Source organism: Pseudorca crassidens, chromosome 2 (genome assembly GCF_039906515.1).
Source record: "Pseudorca crassidens isolate mPseCra1 chromosome 2, mPseCra1.hap1, whole genome shotgun sequence".
Taxonomy (NCBI): domain Eukaryota; kingdom Metazoa; phylum Chordata; class Mammalia; order Artiodactyla; family Delphinidae; genus Pseudorca; species Pseudorca crassidens.
In genome coordinates, this window is record NC_090297.1 from 19,218,978 (window position 1) to 19,245,659 (window position 26,682).

The 26,682-nt window shown below is 35.5% G+C and overlaps 1 protein-coding gene across 2 annotated transcripts in view; it reads left to right on the top strand.

The window, feature by feature from the left end:
• CLIC4 (chloride intracellular channel 4) overlaps positions 1-26,682 on the top strand; it is an 86,222-nt gene that overhangs the window by 55,764 nt on the left and 3,776 nt on the right. For both annotated transcript variants that reach the window (XM_067724516.1, XM_067724527.1), the window contains exons 3-5: positions 4,088-4,213; positions 11,573-11,679; positions 26,014-26,195. In XM_067724516.1, coding sequence (XP_067580617.1) covers positions 4,088-4,213; positions 11,573-11,679; positions 26,014-26,195 — 415 coding nt within the window. The remainder of the gene's footprint in view (positions 1-4,087; positions 4,214-11,572; positions 11,680-26,013; positions 26,196-26,682) is intronic.

Here is a 26,682-nt window from a genome sequence, read left to right on the forward strand (position 1 = left end):
CTTTCACTTGGAGTAAGGACCTAACATGATTGTGCTTTATCTCAGCAGTTAATCCTGAAAATAGTTTTATCATCTATAAAAAAAAATCTTTATAGCCTTTTAGCAGAAACAAGAAAAACTATTCGCTAGTCATTAATATTAAGGAAAATTGGTAAACATATGCCTGGTTTCACTTTACTTACATACCTCTATATTAATCAGATTTCTTATTACCAGTTAATGCTAGATAACCGGTTTTGAACCATCAGACTCAAATAGAGTTTAAAACTGCAATTTCATCACTTGCATAAAGTTTAGTTCACTGTCACACCCATTATTTGATTTGATCTTTACAGGCAGAGCCAGTCTTATATCCATAGTACAAATGAGGAAATCTAGACCCAAAGAGGTTGTGATTTACGTAGTCACATAGCTGGTGAATGGCAGAACTGTTCAATTTGGGACTTTAACCAGGTCCTTTTTTATTCAGTCTTTGGTTCTTTCTTCTCTACCATGCTAACTGTATCCCTCCTCTAATAAATACTTTTGTTTTGAGATCTTGAAAGCTGTCATAATTTATTATAGAAATAATAGCTGCTATTTATTTTGCTGCCCTCCCTTATGGGTTATTTTAAAGCATTGATTTCTTTCTTCTCCCTTACCTAAATCCACCCTGTTCATGAAAAAATTATTACCTTATATTTAGGCATTAATGGACTGTTAGTCATAAAAATGTTGGTGAATATAGTTTATAACTTTGGAATGAGAAAAGTGTCTTCCAGGTGATCACAGTTTGTGTATGATGAGATTAAAGAACATTCTTATTCATCACCGGCGTTGATGGGAAATGTGTGTGTTCTCTTTCTCTTGTGTACTTTATAGAGTTTTATTAGCCCTACTTGCTGTGGTGAGATACTGTTGTTCTTGCTTACCTTTGTGCTACCTTTTTAAACTTTAAAGTGTTAGGATTAGAAAATAAATATATAAAGCCTAAACTGTTAGGACTTCTAGACTCCTGATTATGTACAAGGTCTTCCTGAGTTGAGTAGGAAGTAAATTATAAGTGGGAACAAATGTGAGTCTGAGTGAGAACATGAGTGGGTGACTTGAAGATTAGAGATGACTGTGGTCTTGGGCATGCTGGACCCTTTAGTGATCAAAGAACAGGTGGTTAAGATGATGAGTAAGAAGGAATAACAAAAAGAAACCAATGAAATGTGGAATTCCCTGGCAGTCCAGTGGTTAGAACTGCGCACTTTCCTTGCTGAGGGCCCAGGTTCAGTCCCCGATTAGGGAACTAACATCCTGCAAGCCGCATGGTATGGCCAGAGGCAGGGAGAGAAAAACAGTGAAATGAAAAACAGAACAGGATTAGTTCTGACTTGGAGCTGAATACTTATAAAAGTTACTGAAACCTTATAGGCATACCTCACTACTTAAATAAATGTGCATCTGGAAGACTTACTCAAGTTTCATGTATTCCAATCATTTCGTGCTCAACTTTACCTTGTCCAACGAAGGAATGCTCAGTAAAAGAATCAAGAGTTGAAAATCAAATCAGATTTTGACTTTAAAAAGTTCTCTTTGGGAGCTTAGGTATTTGTAGCAGTTGATAGATAGTCTTATTTTTCTTTGGCTTGGGAAGGAGATAGGCTCTAGAACTTGAGTAGGGGGAGGCTCTGAGTTAGAACATTTGGACTAATTGGATAATTAATAAGTCTTTATATATTTGATTGGAATGTAGTAATAGATGAGGCACTTTCCAAACCTAAATTGAGAGAGAGACAAGGGGCTGTGTGCAGGGCAATGGGAGGGAAAGAAAGGGAGAAAGAGAATTGATATGAATAAGACCATAATTGAAAATCTGGGCTGAGTATAGAGTTTTAGGGTACACTCTATTTTAAAAATTCTTTTTAATGACAAAGTATTTCACCTTCATGATACACTTAAAAATATCCTTTATTTATTCAAATTCCATGCATTTGTGGTAGGATGGAAGGCAGGAAGGTCTGTAGTAGGGGGAAAAGTTCTTTGAAGCAATATATTTTATTATAATATTTTTTTTAAGTTTAAGTTTTTTAAGTTCATCTTTTTAATTATGAAAGTATTCAAACATACACACAGAAAGAATAAACTTCCCCATAACTTCAGTTCTGTTAAGATTTTGCTCCCAGTTGCTTTGTCCCTTTTTGCTTCTTGTTCTTTCTTTTCTTTTCTTTTTTTCCCTGAAATATTTTAAAGCACATCCCAGGAATCCTGTCATCTCACCTCTACTCATTTCAGTGTACATCTCCAAACAATAATGACAGGTCCTTAACTATCCACAATGCCATTATAACATCTAGTTCCCAGTATACAATCCAGTTTCCCCAGTTGTCTCCAAAATATCTTATCTTTGGCTGGTTTGTTCAAATTAGGATTCAAACGAATTCTATTCATATTTGGTTGTTATGTCTCTTAAATTTTTCTTAATCCACAACAGTCCCTTCAAACTCCCATTTGTGGCTTTTTGTCCCCATGCCATTGACTGGTAGAAATCTAATTAGTTGAACTGTAGACTGCCCCAAATTCTGGAGTTGGCTGATTGCTTCCTTGTGGTATCATTTAACTTTGTTCTGTAACTCCTTGTGTTTCCTGTAAATGAACTTTTTGGTCCCAGGACCCGTTTATACACTTAAATTATTAAGGACCTCAAAGAGCTTTCAGTTATTATTGATTTTACTATATTAGAAATTAAAACTGAGAAATTTAAAATATTTACTAATTCATTTAAGTAAAACAATCATGAACTCATTGTTATCACAAAATTTTTTAAGAATTAAAAAATCTGTATTTTCCAAAACAAAATTAGTGAGAAGAGTGGCATTGTTTTATATTTTTGTACCTATCTAATGTCTGCCTTGACAGAAGACAGATTCTCATATCTGCTTCTGTATATGTTACCTTGTGATGACACACACCAAGTAGCCTATGGGAAACTCCACTGTACAGGCATGAGAGAATGAGAGTGGAAAAGGTAAACGATGTCAGTATTATGCGAATGGTTTTGACCTCATGGACCATCTGATGAAAGGGTCCCCTAGATCACAATTTTAGAGACAGCTGCCCAAGGAGACTTAATTTTAGAGTCAGGTTTGACTTATTTGGTAAGAATGTTTCATAGGTGGTGATGTATGCCTCATATTTTATCATTAGGATGCACACCATATCTGTCATGTTACTGACTCTAGGATTCATTGGTAGGCTTAGGTGAGCCATTTTGCTTTTTAATAGGGTAGCATACAGTTTCACCATTTTTATCAGTGTTCTGTGTATTTTCAGTTTCTCCTAATTCATAGGAGGAAAATTTCTTCATTATTTAATTTTGAATTTCTTTGATGATTGGGTTCTCGGACACTTTTCCACGCGTTCACTTATCTATTGCTTATCAATTTATTTTCACCCATACCTACTTGAATTTTTGATGAATTTGGACAAAATCCTTCTTATTTACTATTTTTTCCATTCTATGTTGCTTTTTACCTTTGTTTGTGCTACTTTTTATATATTGAAGTAATTTTGATATTAGATAGTCAAATCTCGTAATCTTTTTCATTGTTAAGTCTGGACTTATAGGAAAATGGAGAAGTAGCATTTGAATTTGAAATCTTATGGAAAAGGACTGTAGGAATCAGCTGCTCTTCTTCCTTATTAAAAAAAAGAAAAGAAAAGGAAGGCCTAGAGAAGTAGAGAAGTTATAGTTTGCCCGTCTTTACACAGTGAGTTGGTGCCAGAGTTGAGACTAGAGACTGACCTGCCCAAGTCTTCTTCCCCTCATTCCACCTCCATTTCTAATAAGTACCTCAGTTACATTTGGAATGAGAATGAAGAACTTTGTCTTTGGTTAAAATCAAAGACTTTTAATTTTTTTATCCTAAATTATGTGCTTTGTGGATGTTTGCTTCTTACTAGAGTACTATTGTGGCTGTTATACTTAGTGGAAAAAATACTATTTCTTATTCATTTTTATATATTTTAAAATTTAGAATCACTCTGAGAATGTAAAGTATTGTTGCTTCTCAGTTAGAGTAAAAAATGACCTCATTTTGACCACTATTTTGTCTAACAGGAAGCCTGCAGACCTGCAGAACTTGGCTCCGGGGACCCACCCACCATTTATAACTTTCAACAATGAGGTCAAAACGGATGTAAATAAGATTGAAGAATTTCTTGAAGAAGTCTTATGCCCCCCCAAGTGAGTATTGAAGAAAATATGCATGGAAATATTGCCATCTCTTTAAAGTTTGTCTTATCTGGCCGTTAGAGACATTTCTCCTGATTGTACTTGAGTTAAATTGTCACAGCATTAAGTTGGAATGACTAGCACTTCTCTTCATACATTATAGTGCTACACAAATGACAGAATTGGCTGCCAGGTAGGCCAGTAAGCCACACTAAGAAAGGTAGGAATCTGATTAAGCTATAGAATACCTTGTGAAAGTAGGTTTGAGACACATGAGATAGGTCAGGAAAGACTGGTTATTTGAGGTCCCAAAATGAGACAGAAGTTTAGGGAGAAGAAAAGATGGGGAAAGACTGAACTGAACCCAGCCAGAATATCTAAGCAGGAGTGTGGTACAGGTTGCTGGAGATTTCCTATCAGGCCATTTTAAAGGTAACTTTCTGAAGCTACCACCCCAGGGAATTAACTTTTTAGATTGTGTCCCTGGGATTCCATTTTTATTTATGTATTTCTTTGAGGTATTCTGGATCCCACAGTCTTGCATATTAGCCCACATGGTTAATGATTTTAAAGTACTCAACTATTTACTATATTGTGAGGTGTAGTTGAGGAATAGATGTACTGTAATGACAGTTACCTAAATTGCAACTATTCATCATAATGTAATCTTGGCATAGATTCAAAGCATCATTGGTTTCTTCTAGGCTTTTCCAGTTTCATTATCCTGAAAACTGGAATGTTTCTTCTGGCCCAAACCTTTTCTTGTTAGTTGTTTTTCACCCTCCATATATACAGATAAATTTCCCTGAATTGGGATTAATGGGTCAGAGAGTTCTAAAATAATAGTTAATCAGTATTCATTCCTTCATTCATTAGTTTATCCTGCAAACAGTTACTGGGCAACAAAGCCCTATGGATGTAATAGTTAATAAGATAGTCCCTGCTCTCAAGAAGTGCAGTCAAATACATATGAAGAGATAGTGGTGCCGTGGGAGAGTGAGTAGAATCAGAAAAGGCTTTATAGAAAGAGATAACACTTGAACTGAGCTTTAACTGAAAAAAAAAAAGTGGCCTTTAGCAGGTGAATGAAGGGATGACAGACGTTCCAAGCAGAAAAATAATTTTGAATAAATAGTGTTTCTTTGGGGGACCTAAAGCTGTGGCTGGAGCATAGCATGCAGGGTTGGGGATGGTAGGCAGGAAGGCTGCCAGGAGACATATGAATAATGACACCTCTGTCTACAACTAGCCCATCTTCAATTGTGAACAGAATTGCCCTCTGTTTAGCAATCTTATACTAAGCTTAAAATTCATTTTCTTTTATTTTTTTAAAGCATTGACTAATTTAATCCTCACATCCACGGTGGCATTGGTACTTTTGTTTTTAATTAATTTATTTATTTTTGCTGTGTTGGGACTTCGTTTCTGTGCGAGGGCTTTCTCTAGTTGTGGCAAGCGGGGGCCACTCTTCATTGCGGTGCGCAGGCCTCTGACTATCGCGGCCTCTTTTGTTGTGGAGCACGGGCTCCAGATGCGCAGGCTCAGTAGTTGTGGCTCATGAGCCTAGTTGCTCCGCGGCATGTGGCCTAGTTGCTCTGCGGCATGTGGGATCTTCCCAGACCAGGGCTCGAACCCGTGTCCCCTGCATTAGCAGGCAGATTCTCAACCACTGCGCCACCAGGGAAGCCCCAAAATTCATTTTCTTAATCGTGTATTCTAAAGCTTATTCTCTGCCTTCCTTCCTGTCTTTCTAAGACCCTCAAACTTCTTTTTTTTTTAAATTTTTATTTTTTTGGGTGTAGTTGCTTCACAATGTTGTGCTAGTTTCTGCTGTACAGTGAAGTGACTCAGCCATATGTAAGCCTCAAAACTTTTTTATCTCTACTGTCCAGGAGTCCTAACCTTCCTTCTATCCCTAGTAAAGTTTCTCTAGACCAACATTAATAAAACCATATTTGTCTTTTCCTCCAGGCCATGTATATAGTTAGAATACTGATAAATTGAAACTGGGATCCTTGTAAAAATATAAATTGAAGCTGTACACACATAAGTAAGGAACTATTATGAACATGCATTCAGCTTAGTAGAAATAACTTTTCAGATATTGTTTTGTATCATAGAACCTACTGGATCTCTTTTACTCTTTTTATGTATGTATATATATTTTACCCTTTTTATTCTTAAAGTCTGTCAGCTCCATATTTGCCATCTTATCCTCAGACACTAATGGAAGTGATCGTCCTCTCATAACTGATGATCATTGTATCAACATTAAATTATAAATAGAGAAACAGGGCTTCCCTGGTGGCGCAGTGGTTGAGAGTCTGCCTGCCGATGCAGGGGACACGGGTTCGTGCCCTGCTCCGGGAAGATCCCACATGCCGCGGAGCGGCTGGGCCCGTGAGCCATGGCCGCTGAGCCTGCGCGTCCGGAGCCCGTGCTCCGCAACGGGAGAGGCCACAACATTGAGAGGCCCGCGTACCGCAAAAAAAAAAAAAAAAAAAAAAAAAAATAGAGAAACAGTTTGAATGACATTCATTCTCTGTGAAGGAAGTTGTATGTTGTTTTAAAGCATTGTCTAAAATGTTTGTTGTGTAAATCCTTCCAAGGATATTTACGTTTTTGAAATCAGTATGCTGATAACATTATATACCATTTCAGTAAAATGGGCATTTTCTCATATTCTCTTCTAGCCTTCTGCTTCAACAATAGCAGCAATAACAGCAACAAAAATAATTTTCATTATTCTTTCTTATTTTTCTCAGAGGGAATAAATATTAACAGAAGTAGTAGAACTAATATCAAAATATTCAATTTTTTTGGCATCCAGTACTCTGTAAGACACCATAGCTTTTTGAATTGGACCTTGAAAATAAACATTTTCACATTGCTTTTTTTTGTTTTCTTTTTTTTTTTTTTGGCTGTGCCGTGTGGCTTGTGGGATCTTAGTTTCCCAGCCAGGGACTGAACCCGGGCCCTTGGCATTGAGAGCATGGAGTCCTAACCACTGGACCGCCAGGGAATTCCCTCATTTTGCTTTTCATATAGAGAAAATTTAGCTTCATTTCATTTGGGCATATTCATAGAGATACTCTAACCAGGAATGATCTTTTCTTTTGGTTTAAATAATTTAATTTAAAACTTGGAGATCTTTCTGTTATAAAAGGGTTCATAATCCACTAAATTCTCTCTGTGGTTAATTTTCCTTGTTTTTATGTTGAAGTTTATATTCTGAAGCGTTTCTAAATAAAGTTTAAAATTTTACTTTATATAGAAGGGAGTATTTTTGATGTTACTTATGCCTCTGCTATTATTAACTAACCTTCAAGTGCTAATTGTGTGCCATGCACTGTGCATTGTGGATTATTTTGTGGATTCTCTCAGAGACTTTATGAAAAAACTGAAGATGAGTAATCCAAATAATTTGTCCAAGATTTCACAGTTCATGGTGGCAGAGCTGGCATACTTACTTTCAAAGCCAAGTAAAAACAAAAACCTATGTTTGACTTTTATAAAAGGTAAAATGTGAGTCTTCAATTGTAATTGTGCTTTAGTGAGTACAAAATTGCAGGCTAGCTCAAGTTTAGAGGAAGGGTAATATAGAAAGCAAAGGTAGTTTGTTCTACTGTGATGACCAAGTGGGACTGAAGGTGTTTTTCAAACTTAATTTAATGAATCCTTTTTTAAAAGTAGATGAGGTTTAACTTCTGTTGAGTTTTTATTTATATGCATTGGAACAGCATGTTTGGATTGGGAGTACCTTGCCCTTAGTGGGCTCTGTAACACATAATGTGAAATGCGGATCAAACAGCATATTCTCTGTCATGCAGAATTGCTTCTAGAGGATGAGAGGAGGAAGTGTTTCTGGGACCACCACATACATTCTTCTTCCTTTCTTCTGTTCTAGGGCAGCCAGGGACTGTCTGCCTTTTCTCTGTAGGATAAGGAGGTCTTCAGGTCCTTAGCTGACCCTACTCACACTGATTGTAAGCCTTCTTGATTCCAGATAGGATGAGGACAAAAGACAGAAGAGTTGTACAAGCTGGTGGACTAGAATCTAGCATTTCTAATAACATGTTTTTGGCATTTGATGATACTGAGAACAGAGGGGTTTTTATGTGAGCATTTCTGATTTAATCATGACAAGTACAAATACAGGCAACTGTCTATTCTAGAGTTGTTTAGAATTTAGAGACTAATGAAAAGATAACATCAAGGAACTTTTGCTGGTCTAGGTAACTATAGGTTTTAAAGAAGAAACTATCTTCTCTTCTAGGGATATTTTTTTCAGTTCCCCTTGCTTGAAAGAAGGAACTACTTTGCCCAAAAAAAGCTTTCAAAAAAACTTTGAAATTTGGGTTTTTAACTGAAGCAGGCTTGTATACTTGGCTAACTTACTGATAAAAGGATAGAGGAAGCTAGATAATTTTGGAGAAGAGTTCTATAAACTATTGTTAAGCCATTTTTTTTTTTTTTTTTTGTGGTACACGGGCCTCTCACTGTTGTGGCCTCTCCCGTTCTGGAGCACAGGCTCCGGACGCACAGGCAGGCAGACTCTTAACCACTGCGCCACCAGGGAAGCCCGCCTTTTTTTTTGTTTTTTAAAGAGAAATATAACGAAACTTGAGTTTACAGGGATAATTTAATAGACTGTGTAACCACACTTTATTCTTTCATTAACACAAGGAAGGAGAAAATGTTTGAGATCTTTCTTAAAGGATGGAAGTATTCTTAGCTAGTCTACCATTAATAGTCAGTGATGTAATACAGGATGTGATAAAGGACTGATCTGAAAGTCTACCCTGGATGCGCATGTCTATTCCGTTGTTGACACATAGCCTTTTATTAATTATTTGCCTTCCTTTTGTTAAATGTTTAAGTGAATGCTCATAATAATTGAAAAGTATTGCTTTATCAAGCAGTTTGCTAAAACTACTAATAATGAATTATTAAAATCCAATGTTTGGGGGGAATGCAAAAAAGAGTTGACAGCTGATTTTGGACCTACCAGTTTAGCATTTGATTTATCTTTTAGAACTTGATCTTTAATAAAACAAAAACAAAACGACACTGGACCTGGGGACAGGAGATGTGAGTTTCAGTTTGACAATACTTTTAACTAGTCCAGTGATTTTGGGGCCAAATATGTAAGCTTTCTGGAATATTATTTCCTTTTAGGCAAAATGAGAGATTGAGGTGAGTGGTCTCTTGTAACTATAGTATTGTATGCATTAAATTAATAGTACAAATTTAATTGTCTTGGAGGAGGAGAATAGGGCATGTTTAACCTGCTTTAGAGAACACTGTTTTTCTTAAGAATTGTAACAACATCTATTTCCATATGAATAAAGGATATGCTGATTGCAAGTCTTTGATTTTTACCTGTTCATTAAAACAGATCTCTAGTAAGCATGCTTCTTTGTGTTGATCATTACAACCCCAGTACTTAGTACAATTCCTGACACATGGTAGATACTTAATAATTAGAATAAATGAATATATGCATGAATAATGGATATATAAATACTCTGTAATTCAAACCTATGAGAATTATGAAGTTAACTTCATTAGAAAAAGTTGGTACTGCTAAATATTGGTTGGGGAAAAGGAGTAAATCTGGAAACTTGGCTAGAGAAAGTCATAGATATATTGAAGAGGCACTTCAGTATATTTTGTTCCTTGCACTATTTTTTGTTTGGAATGAGTCAGTGAAGGTACTGTATTATAAGCGGTGGAAACATTTAGATTAGAGGCTGGTTGTTTTCATAGTCAAGGGAAATTCAGGAATGTTGAAGCTGGAATTAACTGTTTCAGCTCAGGCAGGGAAAATAAAAAGAGAAGGTAAAGTTTTCTATAGTTAGCAGGAAAAAAAGTACATATATATACACATATACACATATATATAATATACACATACATACACACACAGGTGAAATTTACTATAATCATTCACTGAAAAGCTTGTTATGTAATTAATTTCATTTCTAATTATGAAGAACTCTTTAAGCTTAAAAATAGATATTAAACAGGAAAATAACTTGAGCATGTTGGTATTCAATAGATATTTTATATTCTCCTTACCAATATAGTACTATGTCTAATTTAGAAGATATATCTTTTCTTGAATTTAAAATTGCAAACGTAAAAGTTACGAATATAAAAACTAACCTGAAACTACAGCTTACAACTGAACAAATTTTTTTCTAAAAATACCTCACTTTCATTTTTAATTTAAAGAAAAGTAGTAAGACAGCATCTTAAAATATATGAATAAATCTAAACTAGTTCAATGTAAGATTTTTTCCGTAGTCTTACCGGCCCCCAGCCCATTTTGCAGGGCTTTTAAGCTGATCAGTCTTCCCTAAAGTGGTGCTCAAGAGTCTGGACTTTAGTCCTGACTCCCTGGAGCTGATACAAGCTCTGCTGAAGGGCGAAGTAAAGAATTGGGCTTTTTCACATGTATTTTCCAATTTGAGGAAGAAATAAACATTGGGTATGTGTGTTTGAAAATTTAAGTATATGACATACACATTTGTGTTTTTTTAAAAAAGCTGTTGTGTCATGAATGTCTCTTCTCAAAGTAGAAAGACTTTGTAACAACACAACAGAGCACTTGTTAGCAAAATTCCTGATGTCTTATTTTTCTGTTGCTCATTGTCACCCTTACAATATTTAATATATGGGAGGTTTTGGAAAATCCTGAGTGTAGGAAAGTGAATGATCGGCCTCCTGCTGTTTTTGTCCTTAATCTGCGCTTGGGCAGCTTAGACTCTTCCTCCTGTCAGGGTTCTGTGGTACTGCTTTACATGGCTGGCTCAGTGTGTGGCATACCCAAGATCTGTCTGTTTGGCATTCCTATTTGAGAAGGCTCTACAGTTGAAATGTGGCTAGTGTAACTGAGGAAATGAATTTTAACTTTATTATGATTAATTTAAATTCATATTCAGATAACCACAAGTCACTAATGGCTACCATCTTGGACAATTCAAATATATAACATTTCCATCATCACAGAACGTTCTCTTGGACAGCGCTGCTCTAGAGTTCTCTTTCTAAGACGCCCATGGGCTTGGCACAAGTCTGAACAAGTAGACTGTTTCCCCAGCATTCTAATTTATAAAATGGAGGTGGAGTGTGGATGAGCTTTGGTTGCCAAGAATATTAATATGTGAACAAAAACACTGTGTAGCACTTTGTTTCCTAAAGAAAAAACACATCTTAAAAATATCATGGAAAACAGATGATGGCATTTCTTAGAGTAATAATCGTTAAAAGATGTCTAGTAACTGCTAGCACAATGGTTTGATTGAGAGAATTTATGCTAATGTATCTTTGGAGGATCTATAATCCGTTATTACATTTTTCATTTAGGTACTTAAAGCTTTCACCAAAACACCCAGAATCAAATACCGCTGGAATGGACATCTTTGCCAAATTCTCTGCATATATCAAGAATTCAAGGCCAGAGGCTAATGAAGGTAAAAAAAACCAAATGATTGAATTAGCACTGTAGAACCATTCCCCCCTCCCCGCAAAAATACCCCAAAACAAAACAAAAACAGGAACAAAGACCAAAAACCCCTATTATGACAGTGATTATAAATGATTACTTTGGAGGCCAGACATTCCCATAAGTATCAAAAACTGGCTTTCAGAGTTGATCAGAGATTTGAGGATAAACCAGGGTAAGTCCTTAAATTGCTTTTTTCTCTGTTTCTTGCTAGTGGGACCGTGCCTAGCATAAAGTAGATGTGTGATAAAATGTTTATTGAATAAATTTGTTCTCATATTCTTCTGAGAAGTTACCACTAAGGGAGCTATACAGAAAACTACGGCCTCAGGAACAGTGGCCTGGGTGGTTGAGGAGGTTGGAATAGGTGGATACAGTGCAATTTAAACTGTTTCCAAATCTTTGTTTATTATCTGTGCCAGCAACCTGAAGTCAGCCTGGGTGGATTTGTGTGCTAACTACCCTTAAGAGCAGTTTTTGGAGTTGCTCTAAGAGAGATTTGGACTCACCAGCCTTCCAAATTTCTCCATATCCTACAATTAAGATTTTAGTTTCAAGTCATATTTTCATGGTGAGAATTGTTTAGGTAGTACAGATGCAACTTCCTTCTTTTATTTATTAAAAGACGTTATCTTATTATTTCATTTACCAAACTTACATATAGTAAAGGGAAGCCTCTTAGAAAGAGGTCCCATTTAATGAACCTTGTCTTAATGACACCATTCAGTCATTTCCCCTTTTCTTCTCTTTAGGGTGTTAAGCATTGTTCTTCCTGGGGAAAACTATATATAGAGAGCATTAGTGTTTAATTATAAGTAACAATAATAACCAAAGAGCCAACTCCTGAAGACATTATAATCCATCATAATTTTAGACTCTTTGGTAGCTTGGGTGGATTTCTTTGGGTAGAGTTTATGGCAGCAAATGAGCAAGAATACCAAAGGGGAAAAAATATCAGTGCTGGTTAAGCAAGAATAAACATTTTAAAAAATTGAAACATTTGCTGATTTCCTTATGTTATTTCAGTGGGTAGATTTCCAAGCTATTCAGGCTTTTATTTTTTCTATAGCGAAGGGAAAAAAGGGAAAACCTTAGTGCTCAGGCCTGGCTTATTAAGTGTGTTTCAGTAGCTGCCTTAGTTTGGGAGCAATTTTCCTCAGTAATTGGCTTTTCATTCTGACTACTGTTTCTGTCTGAGAATTTTATATACTAGGTAAACAGTTATACTGGAGCCCCTCCTATCCACAGACAGTATCTTTTCTGTTCTACCCTCCTTCCTGCAGGTGACTGTTCTTTTTACACCCAGATGCTCTTGCTGCATAATTCTTTGAACTCTCTTAGTTAAAGTCATAATGTTTTTATTTCTCTGTGTGGCTTTTGGAAACTAGAGGGTGGTTGAATTTATTTTGACACTTGGTGGGGAGGAGAGGGAAATAAAATGTGTTTGCTTAAAAAAACCCAACAAAACCAATTGCTTTGAGGGATGGGATGGGGGTAGAGAATAGGGGAGAAAGTGACTCATTTAAGTATAACTTTGTCTTCTATTTTTTCCTATCAATTTGTTACTGTCTTAAGTAGCCACCTACACTTACTGTCCTTAGAATGCTGTAACCAATAAGAACAAACAACATAATGGATTACACAGTGCAGAATTTAGAAGGCTTTTTACATTAAATTACCTATTGGTAAATAAGAATTCCAGTTACCAAGCAACTTCCCCCCACAGTGGCCTGTCACTGCCTTGGGACTTTAGAAAACAGTATTCCAAATCACTTTGGAGCTTAACGGGTCTCCCTTATGTATGTTTGTTGCAGGTCTCTTATCTGTCTGTTTAGTGCAATTAAATGCCTTAAATAAGTCTTAGTCATCCACCTCCTAATTCCCCCAAACAATAAACAACTTACATGAAGATGGATTTGTCATTTTACATGGTAAATCAGAGTAGGCAAGCCTTTGATTAGTTTTAAAAACCTATTAAATGTTTTACAAAATCCAATGTGTTTGGACAATTTTAAGACCTTTTAAGAGCTAAGTCTATCTAAATAAGGGATTAGATGCCTAGATGCTGTAGCAATTGGGCTAGTGAAAGTGAAAGAGAAGGGCCAATGCTTATGTTGGGGTACAGAGTAAGCAAGTATGATTTAAAGAATAAAATAAATGAAAGGAAACATAGATAGATAGATAGATAGATAAAACATATAATTCTTTCGGTAACATGTCTGAGGTGATTGGGAGTAACAGCTTGTTTTTTTTGAAGCATTAAAAGAGAAATTAATGGGTAATTCCTTTTATGGGATGGGTTCATTATGACCTGTCCCAGATCTCCTAAGTTTTTTTCAGTTCTGTGATTTCATTCATTTATATAACTTATTAAGCTCCCAAATGTAACTAATAGATAATTTATTAGTCTGTTGATGTTTATAATATTCTTAAGAGATCAGTGAATTTAGCAGTGATGAAATCTGCCATTATAGCCTCCGAGGCATATTTCATAATGTCCCAATTCCCACTTTTAAATGGAGGCAAGGAATCTTTAGATTCTGATCGGTTCCTTTTTATTCAAGATTTATCCTCCCTCCCTACTTGCCTCCCTCTCTCCATCCATCTCTCTCTTTCTGTCTCTCTCCGGAAAAGTGTGTGGAATCAGAGGATGGTTGTTCATCATTGTAGCAATGAAACTGCGTTGGGTATTTAATCATGTTTAAATACTTATTACCTCTCCCTGTTTTCCACTGATGTGTTACCTGGCATTTAAAAATTGCTTGTGTAAGATTACCCTTTTATTAAAACTAGCAGTAGCTTTAAAATATAGTTTTGTCCATGTAAGTGCTCATAATTTTTTTCTTCACTGTAAATTATATTGTTTTTCTACAACAGTAACTGTCTTGTTACATTTAATGCTTTTTGCCTTGCGCTTTTACTCAAATTATACAAGTAGTAGAATAATGCATGCTTTTTGAAGAAGTTAAAATAGTACAGAAATTAATAAAATTTCAGTGCCCCTTCTTAGTCATATCATATAAACTCTTCCCCAGCAGCTAGTATGTATCCTTCTTTTTTTCTATGCACACATTGTACTTAAATGTGTATTTATGTGTGTGTATATATATATATATATATACACACACACATTCTTCAGTTATCTTTATCATGTACTATATGGTAGAAATACTTTAATATCAAAATGTAGATCTTCCTCATTTTTTAGAAATGCTGCTTAATATTCCATAATATGGATTTTTAGTTAACTATTTCCTTACTGATAGACATTTAGATTGCCTCAAGTTTTTTATTATGACAAACTGTGCTGCCAGTGTCCTTGTGCTAGATTTCAAATAGGTCAAAAGGTTTTGTTCTCCAAAGACTATAATAGTTTTTATTCCCACTAATGTGAAAGTATTCATTTCCCCACACTTCTGACCCTGGTGTGTTTGTGTGTGTCTGTGTATGAGAGAGAGAGTATATGTTAATATTTTGATTTTCACAGTTAATTTAAAAACTGATTGTATGGCCTCTGGGGTACTTAGTAATTTTTTTGAGAACTTTTGAAATACCTCCTTAGAGATACAGCATTACTACAGTAGGGGTATTAGAGAATAATAGTGCTACTTTTTAATTACAAAAGACAAGGAGCTAGCAAGAGGGAAGAGATATGGGAACATATGTATATGTATAACTGATTCACTTTGTTATAAAGCAGAAACCAACACACCATTGTAAAGCAATTATACTCCAATAAAGATGTAAAAAAAAAAAAAAAGGGAGCTAAAAAAAAAAAGAGCTACTTTTTGATGGACTGCTACTGCCGTCTAGTGGTTAATCTTGACATTTTCTTTATTTTAACCAGTTTCACATTCCTTTGTGATGGTTTGTCTTTAAGACTTTGTTACCTCGTTTTTCTTTGTTTTGTTGTCCATTCCTTAGTTTGATAAAAATTGTATCAGACTAATTCAGCATTTCTTTGTTTTCATTAATATACCCTTTACTCTGACATTCTTTTTTTTTTCCTGACATTCTTAACTATGAAAAATCACTAACACTCTGGTCGAGTACAGCAGTTCAACTTCATTGCAGGTACTTTGCTACGTCCAAAATTATAGAGCAGTAATTGTAATGTTCTGCTAGCTTCTGAATTTTAGTCCATGCCTTACAGCTAGGATCGTAAGCGTTGTATGTTATAAACCTTGGAAATTTAGGATATTTTATTTCTCTATTGGATACTTTTGAGAGTTAATTCAGGAAAAGGATTAATTTACAGTAGATCAGAGATCATAAACTTGCTTGCACTTGTTATACCACTCAAGTGCCATTTGAGACATTATTTCAGTGTTTGAATTCAGTATTGTCTTCATTATAGGTCATGATCCTGTTCATTGTAATCTGATCAAAGAACAAGTCCTTATATCTAATATGTGTTTATTTTGTATTCACTGCTTTTGACAGGAAGCATATTGAATCTTTAAAAGTTTGTTCTTTTACAGTCCTAAGATTCTGCTGTCTCCTTTTTTTCTTTTTAAGTGCAACCGTGAAAATTTTCCATCATGCCCTGGACTCCTTACTAACGTAGCTGTTTCTCACATTGCATTTTCTTGTTAATTTATAACCTTTACATTTCAGCTGACTGCATGCATTATTAACAGCTTGTATGTAATTAATAAAAGGTTATATTTATTGCCTTTGTATTTTTGATCTTTTATCTTTAAATGGCTTGATTCCCTGTCACTTCCCCAGTTGCAGTTAAGCTCCCCTAACTCGTCAACTTTATTTTACTGGGTTCTATTGTCCTGTTTCTTAACTATTTTCTCTAAGAAATAAACTAGCTTGATCCTGGCTATGGCTAGAGCGACTTTCTATTAATAAAACAGGTAGTTCTTTGATCTTAATCTTGTTGTCTATCACTTGACATAACACGTTCCAATTTGTTTGATATTTACCTAGGTAAAAAATATTACCAGTTCTTTTTTACATTTTTTAAATGGCTACGTGCTCTATAGCAATATGTAGTACATACCTTATTCTCAGCTTCCCACGAAGATATAAAAGTCAAGTATAAATATCTTCAATCATCTGACTTGAAAAGTGTCTATTCTACATTTTCACCTAATTGCCTTTTGAACTTCATACATTTATGAAACTCAAAACTCTTATACTTAACTATTGGCCTTTCTCAGTCTGCTCCAGACATTGACCAAGTGTCCACCATATGCTGAGGTAAAGTGCCATGAATTTAAGGGGATATGCAGAAGAAAAAGCACAAGACACAGACTTTACCTTCAAAGAACATATAGTACGGTTGGGGAGCAAGAACGATGCATTAATTTTAACAAGAATATGAAGAAAGAAGTTCATGACTTAGTAGACTATCATTTTAATATAAACCAGCCCTGAGTTTAAAAATTTATCAGCTTTAAAAATCTAATAGTAATAGAAAGTACCCATATCAAGGACTGAATACAACTAATACATTTTATGAAACCATTTTAAAAACTACAAGGTATTCAGTTATCAGATACTTTAAAATAACTTATATATATTCAAAAGTAAAAGAACAAGGTGAATATTACAGCAAAGGACTGGACATTATAAAAAAGAATCAAATGGAAGTTCTAGAATTTAAAAATACAATATCTGAAATTATGAACTCAATAGATGAATTTAACAGAGTAGACAATGATGAGAAAGTATTAGTGAACATGAAGATAGGTCAGAAGGAAGTAGCTAATGGAAGCACAGAGAGATAAAAAGACAAATCCAGCAAAAAAAAACAAACCACAGAAAAGAGTGCAAGACATGTGGGGCACAATAAAAAAAGTTTGACATGTGTCTAACTGGAATCCCAGAATAAGAGGAGAAAATGGAATTGAAGCTGTAGCTAGATAATTGCCAAGAATTTTCCAAACTGATGAGAGATAACAAGCCATGGAGTCAAGCATTACAAAACCCAAGCAGGACAAATAAAACTATACCTGTATACATCATAGTCAGATTGCTGAATACCAGAGGTAGAATCTTAAGAGTGGCAGAGAGAAAGAAAGCTCTTCAAGGTAAAAGCAATAAGACTGAGCACTGATTCTTAACAGAAACAGTGAATCCAGAAGACAGTGTTATGAGATCTTCAAAGAGTTAAAAGAAAACGAATTAGAATTCTGTAAGCCATGAAATACCCTCCAAAAGTGAAAGCAAACACATCCAAATATTTTATTTTTGCCTCAAGATGTGACATTTATATTTACAGCCCTGGATCCGTATACTTGTTGACCAGTCAGCTTTCTCTTACTGCCTCTTCTGTGAGCCTCTAAAATTCACGGTTCAATTTATAATTTCAGGTAGTCGTAACAAGTCAAATTCCAAGATGTCAGATCTCCTTTCTTTGATTTTGAGAAAAGGCAAAGTCTCTTCTTTATTTCAGTATCTATAAGATAGGATAATATCTACCCATCCTATGTCCCATGGCTGCTCTGAAAATCAGTTCTCTTAACATATGTTCAAGTTTTTCAACTGAAAATTACTATAAGAATGTAATGATTAATATATTAGTTTTTTATTTATGAATTTTAAATGGTAAAAGCAAAATAGACATTTTCAAATAAACAAAAACTGAACATTCATCTCAGCAGACTCACACTAAACAAAATACTAAAAGTAGTTTTTCAGGCAGAAGGAAAATGATTTCAGATGAACACCCAGAGGTGCAGGAAGGAAGGGAAAGCAAAGAGTAGTATAAATATAAAATATAAATGAATACTGTCTGTATAGAACAGTAGTGTCTTCTGGGATTTAAAATATATGTCCAGGGACTTCTCTGGTGGCACAGTGGTTAAGAATCTACCTGCCAGTGCAGGGGACATGGGTTCAATCCCTAGTCTGGGAAGATATCACATGCCACAGAGCAACTAAGTCCATACGCCACAACTACTGAGCCTGCACTCTAGAGCCCACAAGCCGCAAGTACTGAGCCCGTGTAGCGCCCGTGTGCTGCAACTGCTGAAGCCCGCGTGCCTAGAGCCCGTGCTCCACAACAAGAGAAACCACCACAATGAGAAGCCTGAGCACCACAACGAAGAGTAGCCCCTGCTCACCGCAACTAGAGAAAGTCTGTGCACAGCAATGAAGACCCAATGCAGTCCAAAAAAAAAAAAGTCAATACACAAAACAATAGTAGCATGTGAGACAGGAGGGAAATCAAATACAGTTAGAGTGTTCTAAGGTCCTTGCATTATCCTGGAAGTGGTAAAAGTTATAATTAAGCTTTAGTAAGTCAAGGAAACAAAGTCTAGCAAAAGAATGTGTGATACTATGATCCAGCAATCCCACTACTGGGCATATACCCAGAGAAAACCATAATTCAAAAAGACACATGCACCCCAATGTTCATTGCAGCACTATTTACAATAGCCAGGTTATGGAAGCAACCTAAATGCCCATCGACAGATGAATGGATAAAGAAGATGTGGTACATATATAAAATGGAATATTACTTAGTCATAAAAAGGAACGAAATTGGGTCATTTGTTGAGATGTGGTTGGATCTAGAGACTGTCATACAGTGAATAAGTCAGAAAGAGAAAACAGATATCGTATATTAAGGCATATATGTGGAACCTAGAAAAATGGTACAGATGAACTGGTTTGCAGAGCAGAAATTGAGACACAGATGTAGAGAACAAATGTATGGACACCAAGGGGTGAAAGCTGCGGGGGTGTGGGGATAGTGGTGTGATGAACTGGGCGATTGGAATTGACATGTATACACTGATGTGTATAAAATGATGACTAATAAGAACTTGCTGTATAAAAAAATAAATAAAATTCAAAAATTATATGAAAAAAATGTATGATACACAAGTAGAGGGGGAAATGAATAATAATTAAAAAAAACCTTAATCCAAAAGAAGGCAAGAAAGAAGAAGAGAACACAGGAGGGCAAATAGAAAACAAACATATGATGGCAGTTCTAAACCAAAGTTTGTAGTCATTACGTTAAATGTAAATGATTCAAATACTCCAAGTAGAAAACAGAGTTTCCTAACTGCATTAAAAATGTGTTGCTTATGTACAAGAAGGAATTCTTTCTCCCTCCCTCCCTCCCTCCCTCCCACATTTGAAATACACACCAATAGATAAATAGACAGACAGATAGGCTGACCGACCCAGGAAAGTTGAATGTAAAATGGTGTAAATACTAACCAAAAGAAAGTTGGCAAAACTATGCTGACATTGCACAAAGTAGACTTTGAGGAAAGAATCATTGCAAGAGATAATGAAACATGTTTCAGACTGATTTAAAAAGATGAACCTACCAGGAAAATAAAATAATTCTAAATTTGTGTAACCAAATAACTACCCTCAAAATATATAAACCAGATTGACAGAGCTAAAAGAGAAATAAACTAATCCACAATCTCGGTGGGAGATTTTAACTTACTCCCTTAGTAACTTAGAATCTGCCAAAAAGAAAAATTCAGTGAGAATACAGAAGAATTGAATAATACAATGAAAGAATTAATCTCATTGATATATAACTTTAATCTCATTGTGCCCCACAACTGCAGAATATACCCTTGTTTTTCAAATGCACATGGAACACAAAATTGACTGTAAAGCTGAGCCATAAAGCAAATCTGAAAAATTTTCCAAAAAATGGAAATTGAAATCATATAGAATATTTTCCCTGACCACAAAGAAAAGCTAGATATCAGTAACAAAAGTACAGCTGGAAAATTTCTACATGTTTGAAAATTAAGAAGTGCATTTCTCAATGACCCATAGGTTGAAGAATAACATGATGAAAATATAGTGTGTCTAAATTTATATGCTACCACTAAAGCTGTGTTTAGAGGAAAATTTATAGCTCTAAATGCATATATTAGAAAAAAGAAGGGACTTCCCTGGTGGTCCAGTGGTTAAGACTCCGTGTTCCCAATGCAGGGGGCCTGGGTTCGACTCCTGGTCAGGGAACTAGATCCTGCATGCCGCAGCTAAAAGATTCCGTGTGCTGCAATTAAAGATCCTGCCTGCTGCAACAAAGACCTGGTGCAGCCAAATGAATGAATGAATGAATGGCAAAAAGAAGAGCTAAAAATTGGTAACCTTAAAGTATCCACCTCAGGGGTTTAGTTATATCAGCAAATCAAGAAAGTAGAAGGAATGAGATACTAAAAGTAGAAATTTATGAAAAGAAAACAAATGTGACAGGATTTGGAAAGCTAAAAGTTAGTTCTTCGAAAAGTCTAATAAGAAAATTGATAAATCCTTGACAAGAAAAATTAAGAAAAGTGAGAGAAGGCAGCAATAACCAATATTAGGAATAAAAGGGGATTACTACAGATCTTGCATTTAAATGACTTTTGGAAGATATTATGACAATGTTTATAAATTTTTTTAAAAAATTAATTTAATGTATTTTTGTATTTGGCTGCGTTGGGTCTTTGTTGCTGCGCCTGGGCTTTCTTTAGTTGCGGTGAGCGGGGGTCACTCTTCATTGCAGTGTGTGGACTTCTCGTTGAGGTGGCTTCTCTTGTTGCAGAGCACGGGCTTTAGGCACGTGGGCACAGTAGCTGTGGCTTGCGGGCTCTAGAGCCCAGGCTCAGTAGTTGTGGCGCACAGACTTAGTTGCTCCGCGGCATGTGGGATCTTCCCAGACCAGGGATCGAACCCATGTCCCCTGCATTGGCAGGCGGATTCTTAACCACTGTGCCACCAGGGAAGCCCTATGCTTATAAATTTGAAAACACTGTTGCATAAATTTATAGAAAGTACAGTGTAAGAAAATTGTTGCAAGAACGGATTCAAGATGTGAATCATCTTATATCTATAATTAAAAACCGTCTCACAAAGATGGCTTCACTCTTCTAAGCATTTGGGAAAGATGTAACATCAGTCTTGCATATACTCTTCCAGGAAACAGAAAAGAGGAAATACTTTCCAACTTGCTTTTTGAGGTCAAACCACACAAAAACATCAAAAGAAAGTAACTTTCAGGCCAGTCTCTCTGAAACATAGATGTAAAAGTCTAAAACAAAATATGCCAAATCCAGCAATATGAGAAAAGATAATGCACATAACCAAGTTGAGTTTAATTCAAGAATGGAAGATTGTTTGGACATTCAAAAATCTATTCGAATTATCACAGTAATAGAATAAAAAAAATTAAATAAAAGAAAAATTCCGCATTTCAATTGATGCGGAAAAAGTGCTTGATAAAATTTAATGCTTATGATTAAGATGTTTATTTTTTAAAAATTTGCGAAAAAGATACAGCAAGAAATTTCCTTAATCTGACAGAATCTACAGAAAAGTTACAGCAAGCATCATAATAGGGGAGTAGTGAAAGATTTCCTCTTGAGATTGAGAACTGAAGAAGGATGCTTACTGTCAGCACTTCTATTTAGCATTGTACTGGAGGTCTTGGCCAGTATAATAGACAAGAAAAAGCTATAATGCTATAATGAAAAAAGAAAAAGCTATAATGAAAGCTATGAGACTTATAAAAGAAGGGATAAATTTGTCATTATTCTTAATATAATTGTACATGTAGAAAACCTAAAATAATCTACTGATGAACCATAAGAATAAAAAAAGTGAATTAGCAGGGTGGTTGCATATGGCTATTATAAAAATCAATTGTATTTGTGCATGTTAGCAAGAAACAATAGAAAATGTGATAAAAATATTTATACAATAAAAAATGTCAAATATTTAGGAATAAATTTAACAAAAATGGGCAAGGCCTCTACATAGAAAACAAAAGAAATTGAAATTTCTTTCAATTTCATAAAATAAAAAGAAAAATTTAGAAGAAATAAATGATATTCATAGATTGGGAGACTCAAAATTATAAAGATGCCAGTTTTCAAGTTGGGGTTGTGTTGAATCTATAGATTATTCCAAAGTCCAACAGCATGTGCGTGTGTGTGTGTGTAAATTAACATGCTAATTGTACAGTTTATTAGGGAAATGTAAGGAGCCAAGAATAGCCAAGATGATCTTGAAGAAAGATGTGTTTGAAAACTTCCACTACCTGATATCAAGACTTGTTATAAAGGTACAATAGTTAAAACAGTGTGATATTAACAGAAGGGTAGGCAAATAGAACAGTGGAACAGAATATAGAGTCAAGAAAATATCCCTATCTCACACCATACACAATCAGTTCTAAGTGGATTGTAGATATAAATATGAATGGTAAATAATATATCTCCTAGAAGATAATGGGGAATAGCTTCATAATTTGGGAGTAGGTAAGGTTTCTTAAGCTGAACACAAAGTACTGATCATAAAAGAAAAAAAATAAATTGGACTACATTAGGTTTAGTAACTTAACGTTCATCAAAAGTCACCATTAAGCAAGTGAAAAGGGGGAAGGTATGCATAATACATATAACCACAAAGGATTTGCATCTGCATATATAAAAAGACTGCAAGTCAGTACAACAGACAGTCCAAAGGAAAAATGAGCAAACAGCACTTTACAAAAAGAGGATATCCAAAGAGTCAATAAATATGAAAATATGTTAAACCGAATTTGTCATACCCAAGAATGGTTAAAATTAAAGAAACCAACAATACCAAATGTTGTTGAAGATGTGAAGTAACTGGAACATCCATACACTGCTGCTTGCTGTGCTGAACTTGGAAAACTGATCACAGTTTCTACTAAACCTGAACACACACATACCCTATAACCTACATCTCCTTTTAAAAAAATTGAAAAAAAATTTTACTGAGGTATCATTGACATTTATTAGTTTCAGATGTACTGCATGGTTTGATATTTGTATACTGTGTGAAATGATGACCACAATAAATCTAGTTAACATCAATCACCACATGTAGATACAAATTTTTTTTCTTGTGATGAGAACTTTTAAGATTTACAACTCTTAGCAACTTTCAGATATGCAGTACAGTATTATTAACTGTAGTCGCCATGCTATACATTACATCATTGTCACTCCATCCATTTTGCCCACCCCCTGCCTGTGGCAACCACAAATCTGTTCTCTATATCTATGAGCTTGTTTGTTTGTCTTTTACGAGTCTACATATAAGTGAGATCATATGGTATTTGTCTTTCTCTGTTTGACTGACTTGACTTAGCATAATGCCCTCAAGTTTCATCTGTGTTGTTGCAAATGGTAAGATTTCATTCTTTTTTGTAGCTTAATAATATTCCATTGTATGCATGTGATGTGTGTGTGTGTGTGTGTGTGTGTGTGTGTGTATGTGTGTATACACACCACATTTTCTTTATCCATTCATTTGTCAGTGGGCACTTAGGTTGTTTCCATATTGGATAAATATCCAGAATTGATATTGCTGGATTACATGGTAGTGCTGTTTTTAATTTTTTGAGGAACCTCCATACTGTTCTCCACAGTGGCTGTACCAATTTACACTCCCATCAACAGTGCCTAAGTGTTCCCTTTTCTTCACATCCTCACCAACACTTGTTATTTCTTGTCTTTTTGATTATGACCATTCTAACAGGTATGAGATATCTCATCCACAACTCCATTTTTGATAGGAATATGAATAGATGCACACCAAGAGATTTGCACAAGAAGCCCCAACTGTAAACAACACAAATGTCATTAACAGTAGAATGGATACGTATTTATTCTATAATCATATAATGAAATGCCAAATAATGACAAAAATGTATTATCTGCCTCACACAACACCGTCAGTGATGTTCCTTAGGGTTCTGTCCTAGGCCCTCTGCTTCTCCTTCATTTCCATGGCTTCAGCGTTCATTTGTGCTTTCAGGACGTACAAATATATTGCCCCAGCCTAGTCTGTTCCAGACTAGAACTCAACTGTCTGTGGACATCGCTGCTCAGGTGTCTTACAGACATCTCAAAGTCAGCATATACTGAACTCATCTCCACATTTCCTGAATCTGCTTCTCCTCTAGGAAGGTACATGTCTCAGCAATGGTACCAGCGTTCACCCTGGGAATCTTTTGTTGATGAGCTTCTCTATACTACTTTCATTCCCCAAAATATAAACTGAGAGTAGGAACCTTTTATGTTTTATTCAGTAGTGAATTTAACGATGCTTGGTACAAAACTTGGCATGCACTAGGGCCTCCATTTGTATTTTGTTGAATACTTCTATCCTCCTTTTTCCATATTCAGTTTGGTTTCCAAGCTCGGTAGGTTTTTATCTCCTCAGTACTTTATAAAATCCTTGTAATGCCTACAGCCCCTACCTAGCTAAGACTACCATCTGTTGTCTGGACTACTTTGAAGGGATCAAGGGATGAGTCAGTGGGAGCAGTTTGGAAGAAGAGGTATAAGGTTAGGACATTTATGTTGCTGGTGAAATATCTAATATACAGCATGTAAAACTTTGCCTTTTTCTGTGATGGATCCAACTTTATTCAAAGTTATAACTAATATGGAGTGTCACCTCATGATTTTAACTTTCTTTTATGGCCAAGTACTGTACTCATCAGTGTGAACTCATCTATTCTGGGAGTGGGAGGTGAAGGTGGGTTGAGAGGATAAAAGACAAAAAGGGATAAGGGAGGATCTGTCTTTTTAACGTTAGTTTCATATTCCTTTCTAATGATGTTCGCATCCCCTCTTTGCTAAGGGTCACTAACCTTGACTTTCTAGATATACAGGGTGGCTGCATCCTGCTTCTCTCTGAATTATAACATATAGTATCTTGATCTATTTTGCTAATGAGGCCTCCAATTCAGATTGTAAATTGAACTTTCTAATCTGACCTCTATTTTTCATGTTATTATAAGATAGTGCTATTTTTGGCTTCTTACGAATATTAAGGCAGTGCAAAAACTTCAGGCTTCTCTGCTTGGAGTGGAGTGCTTAGATTGGAGTTTCTTAACACAGTTCATGGATATAAATCCAAATATGTTTACAGGAGCAGGACTTAAAATTGAGGGCAAGAATCTGTCTTGGCAAGATTTTCTTTCCTAGATTTGAAATAATAGGTTTGCCTTTTCTCACCCATTTTTTCCCCCAGTTTAAATATCAACTGTATTGGGCCATGATGTGTTTGTATATGGGGCATTTAGTTATTAACAAATTTTTATAGATACCACTATCTGAAATTATCATGCTTTTTAAAATATTTATCTATAATTTTATCTATAAATTTGTTTGTCTTATCTTTCTCCCCCAAGTAAATAAGCTCCATGAGAGCAGGAACCTTGTCTGTTTCGTCCTCCTGTGTCAGAGAAACATTTGACAAATAGTTATTGACTGAAGGAGTAATGCTTCTACTTGGGGCTTGGGTGGTTTTTCTTCTTAGAGTATTTCCATTTTTCTTTCAGCATTGGAGAGGGGTCTCTTGAAAACACTGCAGAAACTGGATGAATATCTGAATTCTCCCCTCCCCGATGAAATTGATGAGAATAGTATGGAGGACATTAAGTTTTCCACACGTAAATTTCTGGATGGCAATGAAATGACACTAGCTGATTGCAACCTGCTGCCCAAACTGCACATTGTCAAGGTAGGCCTGCAGGATGTGGGGCACTATTACACCTAGTATCTGTTTACTAAGGCAGCACTTCCTCTGTGTAAAACTTGGCTGACCTTCTGACACGCACTATTTAGCACCCCCCAAATAGTGTAACTTAATGTTGTTCAGGCAATAGTTGAAACACCCTAGGGTTGATTAAATGGAAAATTATGTCTTAAAATCAAGGCATATGAGAAATAGGATTTTTTTTTTCTGCGACTGCAGAAAAATTCAAAGATGTAACAGGTAACTTTGAAGTGGTGGCTACACTGACTTATAGCATCAAACTTTGTTCTCTGATCACCTGGCTTTTTCTTTTCAAGGCAGAAAATATTTATTGAGCATTTATTGTGTGAAACACTATGCTGTATAGGATGGTTGTGCAGTAAAGATCAAGATCAAGAAAAACAGAGATCTAGTGTGTGTGTGTTTCAAGTATTTATCCAGTGATTATACTTGGCTGTTTCTCTGGATGGCC